The sequence below is a fragment of the Phycodurus eques genome, chromosome 6, assembly GCF_024500275.1.
Source record: "Phycodurus eques isolate BA_2022a chromosome 6, UOR_Pequ_1.1, whole genome shotgun sequence".
In the NCBI taxonomy this organism is placed as follows: domain Eukaryota; kingdom Metazoa; phylum Chordata; class Actinopteri; order Syngnathiformes; family Syngnathidae; genus Phycodurus; species Phycodurus eques.
Genome location: NC_084530.1, coordinates 10,740,520 through 10,758,248, shown reverse-complemented (window position 1 = coordinate 10,758,248; position 17,729 = coordinate 10,740,520). Strand labels below are relative to the sequence as shown.

At 39.8% G+C, this 17,729-nt stretch overlaps 1 protein-coding gene across 4 annotated transcripts in view; it reads left to right on the top strand.

Annotated features, from left to right (window-relative positions):
- Positions 1-16,872, top strand: part of gcgrb (glucagon receptor b) — a 41,037-nt gene extending 24,165 nt beyond the window's left edge. For 2 of the 4 annotated variants that reach the window (XM_061680580.1, XM_061680579.1), the window contains exons 2-14: positions 6,803-6,953; positions 7,028-7,124; positions 7,216-7,323; positions 8,207-8,295; positions 8,652-8,758; positions 9,465-9,621; positions 10,863-11,022; positions 11,298-11,358; positions 11,525-11,594; positions 14,510-14,598; positions 14,770-14,914; positions 15,169-15,210; positions 15,463-16,872. In XM_061680580.1, coding sequence (XP_061536564.1) covers positions 6,900-6,953; positions 7,028-7,124; positions 7,216-7,323; positions 8,207-8,295; positions 8,652-8,758; positions 9,465-9,621; positions 10,863-11,022; positions 11,298-11,358; positions 11,525-11,594; positions 14,510-14,598; positions 14,770-14,914; positions 15,169-15,210; positions 15,463-15,879 — 1,596 coding nt within the window. In that variant the 5' untranslated portion in view covers positions 6,803-6,899 and the 3' untranslated portion in view covers positions 15,880-16,872. Of the gene's footprint in view, positions 1-6,566; positions 6,647-6,802; positions 6,954-7,027; positions 7,125-7,215; positions 7,324-8,206; positions 8,296-8,651; positions 8,759-9,464; positions 9,622-10,862; positions 11,023-11,297; positions 11,359-11,524; positions 11,595-14,509; positions 14,599-14,769; positions 14,915-15,168; positions 15,211-15,462 lie in introns of those variants that run through there. The other 2 variants (XM_061680582.1, XM_061680581.1) reach the window with 2 other exon arrangements.
- Positions 16,873-17,729: the final 857 nt, after the last annotated feature.

Genomic DNA, 17,729 nt, shown 5'->3' with positions numbered 1-17,729 from the left:
CTATGGTGCTTTTACTTGGTTTGGCAAACTTTTTGACTTGAAACAGCTGATTATAGGAACCCACTAGAGTCGATCAAAAGACCCAAACTATAATCGACGTTATCCTGCTGTCTGACAAGTGTAACATCTCATGACATCGTGTGACTGCTTATGAGCTCTTTTGTACCAGTAACTTTCAGAGGTAAACCTTGTTAAACAATAAAATAATTAAAGTCAAATCCTTCAAGAGCTGTTGTGAAGAGGTTTTTATAGAGCAGCTTCACAGAGTAGAGTAGTCTGGAGTGCTTAGGTTGGATTGTGTTGACGGAGTCTGGGATTTGTTCAATCAGTAATTTCCTCAAGTATTGAGTTCCATAGCTTCTATATAAGCAAATCAAGATAATGCAGAGATCAAGTCCATGGTTTAACCCACAGATTTCAAATGAAATTAAAGTCAGAGCGTAGGCATTCCTAATGTTTAAAGGGTCCCAGAACCAAGACGTTGCTGACAGTTTAAAAGAAATGCAAAAATAAAGCACAAATAATTATTAAGATAGCAATAAAAGAACATTACATGAATCTAATAGTGGAAAATAAAAATGATTCTAAGAAGCTGTGGAAAACTCTAAAAGACATGGGCTGCAGGGGTAAGGCCAATAATGGCCATGACCATTGGCCTTGAAATAAATGGCAAAATTGAATTGATAAACCACAGGGATCCGATGACTTTAATAACTTTTTTTGCCTCGGTAGCCACTAACTAAGTGGAGGCACTGCTCCCCAACGCAGGAGAATATGGAGATGAGTTTATCCAAGAACTCTATTCCAGTCGAGGTCTACATGCAAATTTGTTTTCATTTTCCAATGTGACAGCTGAGAGGGTAGCAGAGATGCTGGGATAGCTTAACACGACAAAATCCACTAGTCTTTATAATATTTCTGTTTTCCAAGTTTTTAAGAGACGAGGCACAGGTTATTACTTCCTGCAATGCACATTTGATAAAACTGTCACTGGAACAAGGCATCGTACCAAGTTGTACTAAACATGCAAAGATTATCCCACTGTTTAAAAAAGGGAGCAGACCCTATTATGGTAACTCCAGGCCAGTATCCATTTTGAGTGTCACATCTAAGCTATTAGAGAGACTGGTGCATGAACAGATATCACAATAAGTTCTTATTCCTTCTGTATGAATTTCAGTCAGGGTTCAGGAAGTCCTATTCTTCAGACAGATGCTTACTTTACATTAGTGATTTTTTGAGAAAAGAGATGGACTTGTGGAAACTGTGTGGAATGGTTTTACTTGATCTTTAAAAAGCCTTCCACACAGTCAACCATAGTTTGCTGTTAAAAAATTTAAAGGCTCTAGGAATGAATGACTGCTATAGAGCGGGTCACTTCACACCTGACAGACGGATCTTATGTCAGACACCAAACCAGTATACGGGCTTCCACAAAGAAGTGTTTTAGGACCACTGCTACTTTTACTTCATATTAATGACATTAAAGATGCTTGCTCCTGTAACTTGTAATTATTCGCAGATGATGCAGCTTTTCTCATCAATTTCTTTCATTTGCTTGTATCCATAATTTTTTGAACTTCTGCAGCATATACAGCTCTGCCCTCACAAATGATAATCAGGAATCACAAACTATACCAACAGACACACCGTAGTACCTAGTATATCAAATGAAAAAAGAATACAGTACAAATAAAAGATACAATATATACTTCCATCCATTTATTTTTTTACATCGCTTATCATGTTCAGGATAGTCAAATAAAACAATTTCATTTATCTACATACCAGCATCAAACTAGGACAAAAACGATTGCATCAGGGCGTATTTATAGCTCATTCCATTATGTGTGTGTATGAGGTTGTAAAATTAGGTTCTACTAAAAAATACACACAAACAGACACAAACATTGTCAATCCAGCGGCACACATGAAAAGCTTTCACTTGTTACCCTGAGCAAGATAAAACATTTTGAGACGAAATGAGTGGATGCATTATCTTGTTTTCCACTTTATTTAAGTGCATGGCTGTTATTTGGATATTGCCAGAGCAGAGGTTGAATTTTAACAGGATTTCATCCATTATGCAATTTGCGCTGTTTTTGAAAAGATGTTGCATGCCCCAGGTTAAAAGAGTAGCAATACCCTGAATGACTAAGACAACTTTCTTAAATCACTTTTAGGAAAAAGAGAAATCTAATGCAACTATTATTGTTTGGAAAGATGATACTTTGGTAATGTTTTCACTTTTTCACAGTTTTAAAATTGTGATAGAAAAGGCAGGGTCATTTGTCACCATAGGAACTTGACTTTTTTCCACAAATGCCTTATTATGGCTTCATCGTCTAATCTAATTTATGCTTTTTTGGTTCTTTTCATTGTACCAAAATAATGATGTGCTGCTCCTAGAAAACCTAAGCTTTCTGATATTTTAATTTGTCTCAATAAGAGCTGCATGTTGTTTTGAACAAGGGGAATTTCACAGGAGATGATGACAACACCTGCGTTTGGCTGGCAACCAGTTCAGGGTGTACCCCACCTCTCGCCCGAAGATAGCTCGGATAGGCTCCAGCACGCCTGCGATCCTAGTGAGGATAAGCGGTACAGAAAATGGATGGATGGATGGATGGATGATGACAACACATCATTTGCCGTGAAGATGTTCCAAGTGAAGGTGACATCTATGACGGGATAACATATCAGATAACATATCATATCGCTTATCAAAGATATCGATGTGTGTCTCAATGTCAGGACAAGGCAAACGAAGCTGAAGACAGACTGGAACAGAATGGAATTTGAAACGTTTTAGCCAAAGAAGTTTCCACACATAAGGTGTTTTTTGCAGAAACGTTTCAGATTCCGTTTTGTTCTCCGCCTTCATATGTGAAGATGCGCAACCAATGCTTCAAATGCCAAGTTTTATAGTCACAAAGCATTTTAATGGCACAGAATGTCCCGATGGCGTAATCCTTTACTTTAACTCATTGAGATTCATGTACAAGGCATGTTTTGTGTTTTGTTCCCACCTACCAATTTTCTACACCACTTGTCCTCATTTGGGCCACTGGTGAGCTAGAGCCTATCCCAGCTGACTTTAAGCAAGAGGCAAGGTACACCCTGGACTGGTCGCCCGCCAATCATTTAAACTGGCGTTCACACCTATGGACAATTTTAGTGTTTTCAGTTAACCTGGCATGCATGTTTTTGGATACAGTATGGGAGGAAGCCAGTGTACCTAGAGAAAGTTATATCAGCCTGTGATATGATTTTTCCACTTTTATTTTGAGTGTTATTCTGAATCCATACCTCCATGGGTTCAATGATTTTCATTTCCATTGATCATTCTTATATTATTTTGTCCTCAATGCGTTCCACTATGTAATGAATAAAGATTTGCACCTAGAATGCTGTATTTCATTCAACAAGATCTAAGATGTGTTGTTTAGGTGTAAAACCTTAACCTGTATTTTTTTAGCTGTGTATTATGTCTATTGGTAGCCATCCTTGGTAGCGCTGAAAGGCTAATTGGACCCGGAGGAACAAAGGACATGGCGCATGATGAGTCAAGTTGGTCTTGGGAAGTAAGTACAAAGTAGTGACTTAACTACGTGCAACAGCATTACCAAATGTGAACCTTGGGCAGTAGCATACCAACATGACGAAAAAAAAGAAAGCTTTTAAAACACACAAGCGTGTAATTAAAGTGCAGAAAGTTACATCTGCAATGAGTGAGTGGAAGCTGATTAAGTTGTCAAATAATTGCTTGAGTTAGTACACAAAATTAGACAAAAATCTGAGTCACATCAATTTAAATAGTGGCTGTTCTCATGAGCATGTAGTATAATACTGTATACAAAAATGTCTAAACTAAAACAATTAACATACAGTATTTCCTCAAATAGGCAACGAGTACCATATGTCAAAAAAATGTTAATGCTTCTATGCTTATGTATGGGTGGTATTAGACACACTGCTGTCTGCTGATTAGTGACGTCTCGGTTGAAAATGAAACGGTTCTTAGAGCAGCCTCTTTGAAGTGAACGACTGGACCCGGCTCCTGATTGGGAGCCGATTTGTCGGTTAGTCCCCTTTCTTTCTGTTTAAACCACGTGGTTGGTCACAATATGTGGCCACACTAAGCAGAAGGAGGAAGAGGGATGTTACAGACAATGAGCACAAACTGGAGCTAGGGAGACATGAGAGCATAACGGAATTGCTATAGTGAAAGACTACACACAGCTAAAGTGGAAAAAAAAGAGAATAAAAAAACAGATGAAACAAATAACAATTTCGACACATTTTAAAGTTAATAGATATTTCGAGGGCAGAGTGCAGACTGCAAGAAAAAAAAAATCATATTGAGCAGGCTCCACAAACAACCCACATTAGGCATATGTGTACTGTTAACCCATTCCTTTAGCTAGAGGAAAAAAGACAAGTGCACTTGCACACTTGCTGTTAATGAACATGCTAATACAGTTCATTTTATCTTATAATAGCGCTTTACATTACAGGCACCAGCACTTTACAGTAAGCACTTCTCTCTTTTGCACACTTGCTCGGATGGTCGCCTACATCTGACTTGTATTGTGTACGTGTTGATTTTTCTTGCCCTATTTTTTTTTACTTTTCAAGGGACTACAGACAGAAAATAGCCTATGCCTATAATTTGACATATTTCCATGCAGGTGTACATTACTATGCACTGTCCTCTTTTAGCTATAATTAAAAAAAATAATGTGTCTTCTGCAACTGTTGCTGCTCCTCCAATAGTTAAACAGTACTTAACAGTACTTGATGGTCCTTTGTGTTTGCATTTGACAGTTTTATCTCTGACTATGTGAATCAACAAATCAATATAAATAATGCATATTCAATATAATGTATTTTTTTGTCATTTATTCGACACATAATTGGGTAATAAGTTAATTGAAGCAAGAACAACATTGAGAAGTCACTTGGAGCCGAAAGAATCGGCTCTCTTTAGAGACCCGAGCCCAAACTATGGCTCTCGAAAAAGAGCCCAAATTCCTAATAATACTCCTGATTTGTTGACGCAGAATTGTTTCTTCCATGTTACAAGGAAAATGGAACGTGTAATTGCCTCACATTAGCGATTTCTATTTGTGTGTCATTTTAATCAGTGCTCTGCAGTTTGAGGCTGAATGATTTGCTGTCTACAGTACGGTTTCACTTGGTGCATGGCTGTGAGAACATTCCGTGTGCTTTGTTTGATTGTACAATTTTGTCCTTCTTCAATCTTCACTTGTCTTGCGAAAAGAAAAAGCCCTGTTTTTACCCAATGTCATCAGATTCGTGTGCTACCTGGGGATGCTACGGAATGGAACGAAAAATAATAATTAAATGAGGTGGTCATGATAATGAGGGAAATAATACATGAACAGTATATGTTTCCTCTATACAGAGAATGTCCACGCAGCACTATTTTCTCTCACTTTTTTCTTTTTCGTTGAATACTGTGGCGATTTACTAGCTGCTGATTTGTCATTGCCCCTGGGGTGAAAGCACTAATTGAAGTGCAAACTGTACCGCTTGGTGAAACGGTGCCTGTGTATATATTAGAGCACCACCTATTATTTTGTTTGTATTTGAATTGTGTTTTTTGAAGTTGATGACGCAAAGGAATACATTTCCACTCGCACCCCTTTATTATATTGTACAATAAATGTAGCCCAGTCCAATGTACTAGACAAACCACAAACCCACCGAAGCAGTCTAAAGATTGATGGTTTTGCATGGAAATTGGACAAAGCATTGTAAATAGGCAGGAAAGAAGCACACTTTGCTGTATTAGTGATGGTTAGGTAAGTTCATTAGGCCACATGTACTGTGCATGGAAACGCACTCACACAAAAACACACACTCGCATGCACACAGACACGCATGCTCTGATAGAGGTGGAAAAAGTACTCACACTCTGTACTTACAGTAAGTTGCAGTCTGGTAAAAGCAGAAGCACTGATTCAAGTCCTTAACTTATTGGTAAAAATAAAGGGGTACAGACTCTAAAATGTACTTAAGTACAAAAGTAAAAATCATTTTTTTAGTGTCAGTATATTCAAAACCCATTTTCCCAACTTAACGCAATGGAGAGAAACGGACACAAAATAGTTTCCGTCTTGTATTAACTTGCATAGTGCTCATAGTCGCTCGGACACAATCAAAATGTGTTCCCATAGCTTTGCTAACTTGTGAACTGACCAACAGAAAATGCAAAATTATCTCATGATAACAACTGAAATAACCTGAATTTTGTTTTGTTTCTGTTTCAGATTAGACAGAGAATTTTTTAAGACCCAAAAATGGTGTCTTTTAATCCGGCATGAGACACAACGCATTCGCCATGAATCCCTGTTGGAGCCGACAACATCAAAAAATTCGACTAAATAAGGACATGGATGGGGAGTAATTTGTTTCTCAAAATCTGTTGTGTAATCCTCGTTAATGGTCACTGGTTTATGGTCCTCTATCACTGCTCTCCATCTTGTTTTCCGCCAAGACCTCAATCATTCAATCAAGACCTCAACCGTGGTTGACTTTACCCTTCTCTAGTTACGTCTTGTTTACGTCGTGTCGTCGTCCACCGATGTTGGAAAAAGAGTAACAAGCTTATTTTCACAAAGTAAGGAGAAGAAAATATCTGTTTTCTAGTATAGGGAGCAAAAGTATGAAGTCATCAGAAAAATACATTCTTAAAAGTACAACTGCAGATACAATCTTGAAATATGTGGACTTCATTATTTGCCCTCTCTGGTCCCTTTGCCCATTGTTTGTGCAGGCCACACAGTGACTTCAGTCCAGGAGCCCCTCATGTGTGGGGCTTCCTCCTCTGTGTGCTCGTCCCCACTTCCCCTCATCCTCCCATCTTCAGTGGGATGTCCCAGGTGTGTCTCCTCTTGGCCTTGCTCATGCTCTGCAGCTGCACAAAGGTACGCACTCTGCCCTCACTCTGATATCTACAGTCACACTGATGTGATTATCAGCGTATGTCCTCCTTCCACAGGTGTCTTCCACCACATCCCTGGAGCGTTTGAAGAAGCAGTGGAGCAGCTACAAGAACCAGTGTTTAGACTTCCTGAACTCCGCACCCCCCACAACAGGTGAGCCCTCCTTTTCCACTGTGTGAAGTGGTACGCTGACGAATACAATATCTGCTTTTGCAAAACCAAGATGTTGTTGTTACCCTTGCAGGGGCGGTTTGTAACAGAACCTTTGACCAGTTTGCCTGCTGGCCTGATGGAATCCCTGGAACCACAGTCAATGTCTCTTGCCCTTGGTTCTTGCCATGGCATTATAAAGGTCAGCTTTTATAATTATGTTCCTGCTTGGCATCCAAAGAAATGTGTGAGTGTGTGCTGTTTTTGTGTTCAGAGGTGAAGCTGAGAAGATGGATGAAGAGAGCAAGAGAACCAACACAGTTGCAGTTGATTAGCACAAACATGACCCATATACTTACAATTAAAAAGCATTTCAAAGCATACAATTTATGCAAGAAAGTCACTGACTACTGAAATCCAGGGGGGCTTTGTGATGAGTTCCTGTCTCTGTAAGTGAAAATACATGATTAGTTAGTTCATCTTCATTGGTGCTCTCTTTTGCCTTCAAACTCTGGGCTGTTTGAGAATAAGTAGCAGCTCGGCTCGTTTCCCACTTTCTTGAGTTATTTATTGGCAGCCATAAAATTCCAAGTTCATAATTATTTGCTAAAAATAATGAAGTTTATCAGTTTGAACATTAAATATCTTGTCTTTGTTGTGTATTCAATTAAATATAGGTTGAACATGATTTGCAAATCATTGTATTCTGTTTTTATTTATGTTTAACACAACGTCCCAACTTCATTAGAAATGGGGTTGTAGATACAAATGATACACATTTCCCTCATACATGTGTGCTTGCATGCTTGCGTGTGTGTCAATTTGGCCAGGTTAGTGTATTGACATTATAAGCAAAAAAATTCAAGTTGATCCTATACTGACAAAATTCATGCTGTTTGTCACCTTTTCCCAGTGCACGGTTCCATGTAATCAGCCAAAAAGTATATTAAGAAGAAAGAAATAATAAAAGAGTTGCATTGATAGCATCTTCTCGAGTCAATTAATTGTTCTAGTGCAGCAAGATTGGTCTGACTTGAGCTAAATGGTTTTGTTTGCATGTCATCCCAATGTGCCTATTGGAACAGTCCAACAGGGTGTGGTCTACAGATTCTGCGGCCAAGATGGTAGCTGGGCCCAGAAGAATACCAGTGAATGTGAGGATGAGCCTGGCCAGGTGAGGTGTGTGTGTACAGTGCACACTATATGTTTGTGTGTATGCGTGTGCGTGTGTGTGTGTGTGTGTGTGAGTGTGCGTGCGTGCGTGCGTGCGTACGTGTGTCCGTGTCTGTGTTACAAATGAAGCATGCTAGTGTGACTTCTGAAACTCCTTTCATTTTAAAGGCAGCTTTAAGCAGCAGATGAATGACTAATATGACTGGTTCCACACATTTACATAAAATAAAGTGATTTATTGCGTGAAATGTCTCCTATCTGTCAGTTATAGCTTTTTTCCATCTCACAATGACTGTGTATGCTGTTTAAAAGATTTGCATGAAGGTAAAACCCTGCCTCTGCTACATATGTCTGCAGCAGCAATATGGCCGCATCCTCAGTAAGTTTCGGATCATGTATACGGTGGGATACTCTCTGTCTCTGGGAGCTCTTCTACTGGCTCTGGGAATCCTCATCAGCTTCCGGTAAATCATGAACTGGAATTTTTTTTTTTTTTTTTTTTAACGTGTAGGAGGAATAAATAGTAAAGGAAACAACAGAACAGAATAATATGAATCATAAAGGCAACAAATGGAGACTGAATGAAGCTAGGAAACATTAATAATATACTAGGGAATGAAAAACAAGGCTTGGGGTATAGAAATATGACAGAAAAAAAAAACATGAGTAGAAAGAAATGTCTCATGTTGCTGCATACTCCCCCCCCAGCTGCTTGGTCATGCAGAATGGAGGATCTTTTCTTTTTTATACGAGAACAGTTTTTCTGTGCAACAGAGGAATTTTGATATACTGCATCTTTGGTTATTTATGTTATGATGGATATTGTTGGGAAAAGTAAGTTGGACTGAACAATGTTTGAGAGGGTACACACAAATAGAAAAGCGATAACAGAGAAAAAAACAGTATAGTACAGTAGTATAGTATAGTCAGAATAATAGCATGTATGGAACTGTATATGACTACAAAAACTTTACATGGGAGTTGGGTTCTCTCTACTGTATATTATAGGGACTGTTGGAAGTAGTGCTTGCCCCTGTGAGGAAGGGATGTAATGAGAGGAACATTTGACAGGACATGACAGGGTCCTGTGGTGAGCCACGCAGTGCTACAATTGTGTGGTGGGACTAGCTGTAAGTAAGACCTTGTAACACAGTGTCACCTCTGCACCAGGAAGCTGCACTGCATGAGGAACAACATCCACATGAACTTGTTTGCTTCCTTCATCCTGAGAGCCGTGTCCATTCTGGTCAAAGATGCCCTGTTGGCCCACACCCTGAACCCCAGGAGCAGTGGTGAAACTCGGGCTCAAACATGGGTCAACATACCGGTTAGAGAACACACATCGCAACATGAGTCTCTACAAATAAATAAAGAAAGAAAGAAATAAAAATGGTGCCTTGTCATTTATGGGCAGTTCAGCTAATTTAATCAAATTACAAGAAAATGAAATTCACTTAAGCCACACTCGTAAAGGAAAATCGAGGAACACAACGGACATGAGTATATAACAACAAGCATTAATAATAATTTTAAAAAAGCTCTGAGCTGTAAATCTTTGATTACGGCTGCATTGGAGAAGAAAAATACGCTTCCATGGCAAAAGAAAAAAAAAACAATACACTTTGACCATTGTTTCAAACTATTTTTGTCGTGTGTTATATTGCATACATTATTAGTGCTGATGGCAGTCCACTTAAGTGGGTGAACAGGGGTTGCCATAGCAATGACAAAGCCACAGTTTGCCTAGTTGCAAACCAGTTTAATTTAACGTAAATTTATGATATATTGTTGCTTTAAATATTTAATTAGTCAAACAAGCAGACACAGACACACACGCACACAACACACACATACACTTGTGAGATGACAGTCAAATGACCATGAACATGAGGGAGTCAACTCCAATAAATGAATAAGAACAAAATGAAACAATAACCCTAAAAAAAACAGCTGTGATGTAAAAGAGAAATATTTAAGGACTGTATAAAATTCCCTGGGGGTATGCCGATCCACAAAATTACTCAAACAGGGTCTAGCCCGCCTCCTTGCAGAGTTACGCCAAGCTCAGATTTGCATCAGTCACGAAAATAGAGTCACGCTGTTAAACACAGACCATGCAACAGAATTCACAGGCTACTCCCACTCCTCTGTCAGATAAATGACAATTACTGGAGGTTAGTTGGGGACCTTCTTTGCCTCTTCTTCTTGCTCTTAATTACGCTGCATCTATTCCAGTAAACTTCAGTTGCTGGATGGAATGTTGCGGCACTATGTGGCACTACAGTGAGGACAGGCCAAATTCAGAGTTGCCTGTACTGTACTGTACTGTACTGTACTGTAATAAGCCATAAAAAAAAAAGACACTCAACAATCTGTGATATAGCAGAGACGTGAACGATGAAACACCTTATAGCAGGGTTTCAATGTAGTTTAACATGTCTTATAATAGTTCTTGTAGAGACAGTTTATTTTATGTGCAGCTGAAATATCAGTCCGTACATGTGGTAACCTGTGCAGCTGTGCAGCTTGGTGCAGTTCTTGTCTTATTCGTCCTTCACTGCTGTGCAGGCTGTGATTTGGTGTCGGGGCGCCATGGTGATGATGCAGTACACCGTGATGGCCAACAACTATTGGCTGTTGGTGGAAGGCATCTACCTGCACAGCCTGCTCATCGTCAATGTGTTCAGTGAGAAGAAGTACTTTTATATTTACATGGCCATCGGTTGGGGTAAATATGAGTTTCTGACATTGTGAAATAATGACTTACATTCAGATAGTGTCATTATTAACTTTTAGCATGACGATTTATCATGTAAACTGGAGTTAAATAATGTCTATTTTTATTGAAAATTTGAGTTGCTCAAATCAATGATGAAGTTATTTACGTTGTCACTTGGAGCAAAACGATGATGTCTCCTTCATGATGTCAATATGTCTACCTTTTAAATGTTATCTCTTCAAAGGCTGTGGCCCTAAACCCTCACATTCGTCCTTCATTTTCAGGTGCACCACTTGTATTTGTTTCCCCCTGGATCGCAGTGAAGTACCTCTATGAGAATGAGGAGTGAGTGATAGTTTTCAGCGCAAGTGTACTCATCTCTATCGATGACTTTGAAGGAGAAACGATCACATCAGATATGCACAGCCCCTCATATTGAGACACTGGGTACAGTGTGTGTGTGTGTGTGTCTGTGTGTACATGTGTGCGTGTGTGTGCATTGTTCGTGTAGGTGCTGGGAGAGAAATGTAAACATGGGATACTGGTGGATAATCCGTTTCCCAATTTTGGTTGCTTACTTGGTAAGTTGGTCCTATTGCTTTGTCTCTGTGTTTCTGTGGTGATTGTTCGGTATGTGGATCAAGTCGATATGGCAGGTGAAAAAAAAAGTGCCGCTTTATCTACACTGTTAATAAAAAAATCTGAGTGCAAATACTAACTTTAATATGACACACAGTCTCTAAACTTTGATAATATGGTTCATCATTAATTTATGTGTAGCAGTGCGGGTACAAACTTTCCCACTGTTACTGCCATGTGGCAATAAAGGATATTTGAATAGTTTTACAAATGAAGCCACCCAGTAATGAAATATAACATGCAAGCATATAAGCATCTCAAAAACAGAATAAAAAATATACCGATAGAAATTTGGGCTACCACGATTAGTCGATTCGTCACGACGACGTTGACGATCAAGATCAGCATTTAAGCCCAAATACTGAAGAAGAATGCAAGTCCAAACATGAGAGACCGAACACACCTTTCATGGCAGCGCGACAATGATACACGATCATCTAAGAAGGGAGTACGTTGTGGCTGATTCCATTAATGGCGAAGAGGGACCGTCATTATGGTATGCTGTTGACTGCTTTTTGGATGGTTAGCTGCTAATATCAGCTTCAACGGCTGTGACCTAATTGCTTAACGTTGTCAACATTAACATTAAGGCTACAGATGACAAGTTCTTTAGCCTTAGCACACAGGTTATATATATGATATAACTTTGTAACCACATATATGAATAGAAGATCGATACGCTATTGGAGGCTGGTTGAATGACGTGCCTACGTGGCAGCCGTGTTAGCGGGGGCAACGTTTCTATCAATGACAACGAATCCGAACTTGTTCATTTCTCAACCAAATTATGAGTTTTTGTCGTCAAAACATTTGCTATTAATACAGAACATTTGAAAAAAACGTTGCCTACAAAAGGTTATTCCCATTTCCCTTGTTGTGATTGTACATGATCACTAACCAAACTAAACTGAACTAACTAAACTTAACTAAAGAGTTAAAAACATTTTAAATCCAGAGTATCACCTTCATTTTAATTGACACTATCGATAAGCAATACGGAAAATGGATAGATTTATAATCATGTCAGGAATGCTGGTACAAGCTGCAAAGTTTATGTTACATTGAATATACTATTAGCAGATCAACACTGTAAATAAGAAACTCTCTCTCTGTCTCTCTCTCTCTCTCTCTATTATATATATATATATATATATATATATATATATATATATATATTCACACCCCTTCCCGTTTCCCACATTTTGCTGTTATAGACTTATTCTAAAGTTTTCTTTAAAAAAAAAAAAACAATCTACAAAATATATCCCATAATTATCATCCTTGAGATGCTTCTACAACTTGAATGGAGTCCACCTGTGGTAAATTTTGTTGATTTAACATCCTTTGGACTGGCACACACCTGTCTATATAATGTCTTATAGTTGGCATTGCATATTAGAGCATAAACCAAACAATGAAGGAGACCGCATTGTGTCAAGGAAAAAATCTGGAGAAGGATAAAAAAATAATAATTTCAGCAGCATTGAAGGTCCTGAAAAGCACTGTGGTCTCGATGATTCGGAAATAGAAGAAGTTTGGAACCACCAGGACCCTTCCTAGAGTGGGCTGTCCGACCAAGCTGAGTAACCGGGAAGAAGGCGGAGCTCCAGTGTTCCCTTGCGGAGACAGGAGAACCATCCAGAAGGTCAAACATTGCTAACACACTCCATCAATCAGGCCTTTATGGTAGAGTGGTCTGATGGAAGTCACTTCTCACTAAAACGCACATTGGAGTTTGCCAAAAGGCACTTTAAGGACTCTCAGACCTGCAGAAATAAAATTATTTGTTCTGATGAAACCAAAATAGAATTTTTTGGCATGAATTGCAAGCATCTGGAGAAGAAGAGGTACTGCTCATCGCCTGGCTAACGCCATCCTTACTGTGAAGCATGGTGGTGGCAGCATCATGCTGTGGGGTTGTTTTTTTTGGACAGGTGGCAGGCAATGGACAGAACAGGCTGGCTTGGTGGCAGGAATGATGTGGGTCAGGAACACAGGGGAGCACTGAGAACGAGGAGACACAAGAGTTAACAAGGGAATGAGTAGTTAAGCGGCTTACTTGAGTAAGGTGGGCCGTGGTACAACTAGGAGAGGCTGCAATACTTTGGCGAGGATTTCCGGGAACAGGCAGGCTTATATACACCGGTGGTGATGAGGCTGATTGAAGACAGGGGCTGAAAACAGAGAGGGGAGGGAGGAGAGAGAGGACGTAAAGCGGCTCCAATAATGGAATTGCAAGGCAGTATATGACAGGACCCCCCTCTCAACGGACGGCTTCCCCGGGTGAGCCGTGTAGAAGTCGTCCAAAAGGGTGTGATCGAGAATGAGCTTCCAGGAAATCCATGATCTCCGGCCCATACCATTCGCAGTCATCCGGGTACTGGAACTCTCTCCCCCACGGCTTCACGTCGAGGATGCGCGACACCATGAAGGCCGGATGGTCGTCAATATTCCGAGGGCCCCTCTTCCCTCCAGCCGTCTCTACAACCTTTCCCGACCTGAGAACAAGGCAATGGAGGACTATATCCATGACTCTCTGGCTTCCGGACTCATCCCTCTTCTCCAGTAGGGGCCGGCTTCTTTTTCGTTGAAAAGAAAGACACCACTCTCCGCCCATGTATCGACTACCGTGGTCTCGATGACAATGAAACTCTGTGTGTGTGTGTGTGTGTGTGTGTGTCTGCGTGCGTGCGTGCGTCTGTGTGTGTGTGTGTGTGTGTCTGTGCGCACAGGCATGTGTGTGTTCGCTTGCTTTCTTGCATGTATGTGTGTCTGGACCAAGTCTGGCAGGAAGTATTGTAAATGTGTTGTAACATCGAAGTAACCCAATTATAGTCGTTGTCTCCTCTCATTACAGATAAATTTTTTCATTTTCATACGTATCATCAAAATTTTGATGTCTAAACTCAGAGCTCATCAGATGAGATACACAGACTACAAATTCAGGTTAGATCTTTTCATTTTTGTTGTATTTATTTCATGCATGCAAGGATACCCCGGAGGCCTACTTGCTTATGGGATAGAATCATGTAATTTCCCTTACGGGACGAAAAATGTATCTATCTGTCTATCAGTATTAGTACGTCCTCCAATGTCCATGTTTGTATTTTGGTCCAGATTAGCAAAGTCGACACTGACTCTAATCCCTCTGCTGGGGATTCACGCTCTTCTCTTCACCTTTGTCATCGACGAGTCCGTACCAAAAGGTTCCATGCTGCGCCTGATACGGCTCTTCTGTGACCTCCTGTTCAACTCATTCCAGGTCAGAGGTCATTATACATGATCCATGGCTTCTTTCTGGTGCCGCAAAGTAAATATGGCTACAGTATACAGGATTGCATTTATGAAATGAAATTCTATGGTTTTGCCAATAAAGATGGAAAGTGAAGGTCTACACGAAAGCGTAGCTTTAAAAAAAGAGACGCACAAAATATTGCATTTAGCATTTCTCTTGCTGAATTCGTTTTCTAGAACAAAGGAAGCTATCACACTCTCCAACCCTGCTTTTCTCTGCAGGGGCTGCTTGTTGCCATCTTGTACTGCTTTGTCAACAAAGAGGTGAGGGGTGTGAGGTCATGTTGAGGGCCTGATGTGCTGATAAATTGTGTCATTATCAGTGTCCTTGTTTTTTGTTGTTGTTTTTTTTTCATCTCTGAAAGCTTTGTTCTGCTTCCGCAAGCGTATTGGCATTCTACTAATCGCTATCCTTGGGCTAAAGACATCCATCCACTTGAGTGTTTTATTTAATCTTCCTCATCATCTTTATATGGCTCTCTGCTAGCGGCTATCTGCAATCCCATTATCCCCCAGGTGCAGTCAGAGATTCTAAAAAAGTGGAAGCGGTGGAAGCTGGGTCAGGACATTGGCGAGGAGTACCGCCACACCCACAGCCAGACGCCACACATCAAAAGCGGCAGCATCGGCACAGGAAACCTGCCTGATCTCCATGACAACAACACCAGTGACCCCATTGGGGGATCACCGGGGGGTACACCGGAACACAAAAAAAATGACAGAGGCTCATCCAGCTCCACCGCACCTGAGGAAACCCGCCAGTTGGTTGTATCCCACAGCAAGGGGATCGGGAAAGTCAACACACACACCTTTCACCTCTCATTCTTGTCACAGCGAGCCGCCACTAGCCACGCCAACACCGCCTCAGAGGACGTGTGTCTGGAAGAGAGGGCGCACTCTTACCCAATGGAAGGAGAAGAAACTGTTGTCTGAGTCCTCCGTCAACGCGGCAATGCTTTTAACCAGTTTAAAGGGACATGTAATGGTTTGAGGGGGGCTTGAGCAAAAAAAAAAAAAAAAAAAAAAGACCAGACCTGCAGAATGAAATCATGACAGTAGAATCCAACAAAGGTCATGTGCTGTACAATGTGATCGTGTTCGTAACTGTGTACTTTTAATGTTGGGAATTATGCTTCTGTTGTGTGCCTCTTTGTTTTAATGGATGCACATTTGTGGTACTGTCCAACACGACTCGCTGACTTTCAATGGCTTTAAAAAACATATATTTTATAAAACTGAATGTGAACTCCAGCATGCATCGCTTGAAAGCATCTTTACCTAGTGCAGTCCACAAAGTATTCCCGCACAATGACCACAGCATCTATGCCGCATTGTTTAACCGTGTTTTTTTTTTTTTTTTTCACGTGACCAAAGCCAAATAGTTAAATTATTATGTATGTGTATTAGTGTCTTTAATTATTCCACGAACATTCCTTTTTCCCATGGTATAGCTATATTTTGGTAAATGTACAATGGTGAAATATGGGTGGAATAATGTTAGACTTAAACTATCACGAAAGATGTATACTAGCTACCATAACTGGATGTTTTGTGAAGACTTAATTTTCACTCAATTACCTTTTAACAAACTTGCATTTTAAAGAGCTAAAAAACAATGTAACACAAATTGTTATCTTGTGTAGCGATAGATTGGTGCTTTGGATCACCATCATCATGCTATTCTGTCATCCCTCACATTTTGAGCTCTATATTTTCTAAAAAGGATGCATGCACGCACATAATTGTACGTGTATCGTGTGTACTCAAAAGTCCTTGCACAATGACTGTCATTTGTAAGGGGAAGGTGATACATTTTGTTGCTGCTGCATTTGCAGTTCTTTTGAAAGAATAGCACAGTCACAGACTTGATCTTTTTTAATAGATTATTAAATTTTCTCCTTCCGTTGAAGGAGAATGTGCCACACATACTGTAGCCAATTGCTTCCTTTGTTGCGTTATTGAAATATATGAGTAAAAATGTTATTTATCTTATGTTTTTGTTTTTATCTGTTTATCTTCAAATTGTTTGGCAAATGTTAATTTGTTGCACTGGAGTGAGAATTTATACTGTAAATATACTGTTGGTAAAATAGAATATGAAGACAAAATGCAGGACGGCTGACTCAAATACAAAAAATATTTATTAAAAGGACAGTTCCCGCGACTAGTGAGGATAAGCGCAATGGAAGATGAATGAATGAATGAAAAAGGACAGGTGAGGGTGGAAACTAATGTCAAAACAGGAGCAAGTAGTAGATGAAAGCCAATTTTTGTGTTGACATGTGTGTGTGCGTGTGTGTGTGTGTGTGTGTGTGTGTGTGAATTCTATTAAAGGAGTTCTGGTCCATACAACAAGTGCATTTCTTTTCTAAATAACAAGCTATTATCATGTAATGATTATAGTTATTTTCACAACATCTTAAGCCTTGTTAATTATTATTTTTTTAAATACTTAGTATTCATCAATGGATCTAAGTAGTCCCTGTGCATTTTCTCATGCTTAAATGGCGATGGCAAAATGTTTCCATATGCTGGACAGCATAACAAATCAGATTGAAGAACACTGCAGCATGAAAGATGAATAATGCATTGCTTATAGGTGAACAATAATGTGTCCACATTGGTATTAACATATTACACAACACAAAACACTGGAGACATTTTTCTGTGTGATGAATTGAAGGAAAGGTTGACTCAAACTACCCTTTAGCTTCATGTCTTTTAGTTTAACTGCATTGGCAGGGATTGATAGGCATGAAGAATTGTTTAACATGAATGAAAAG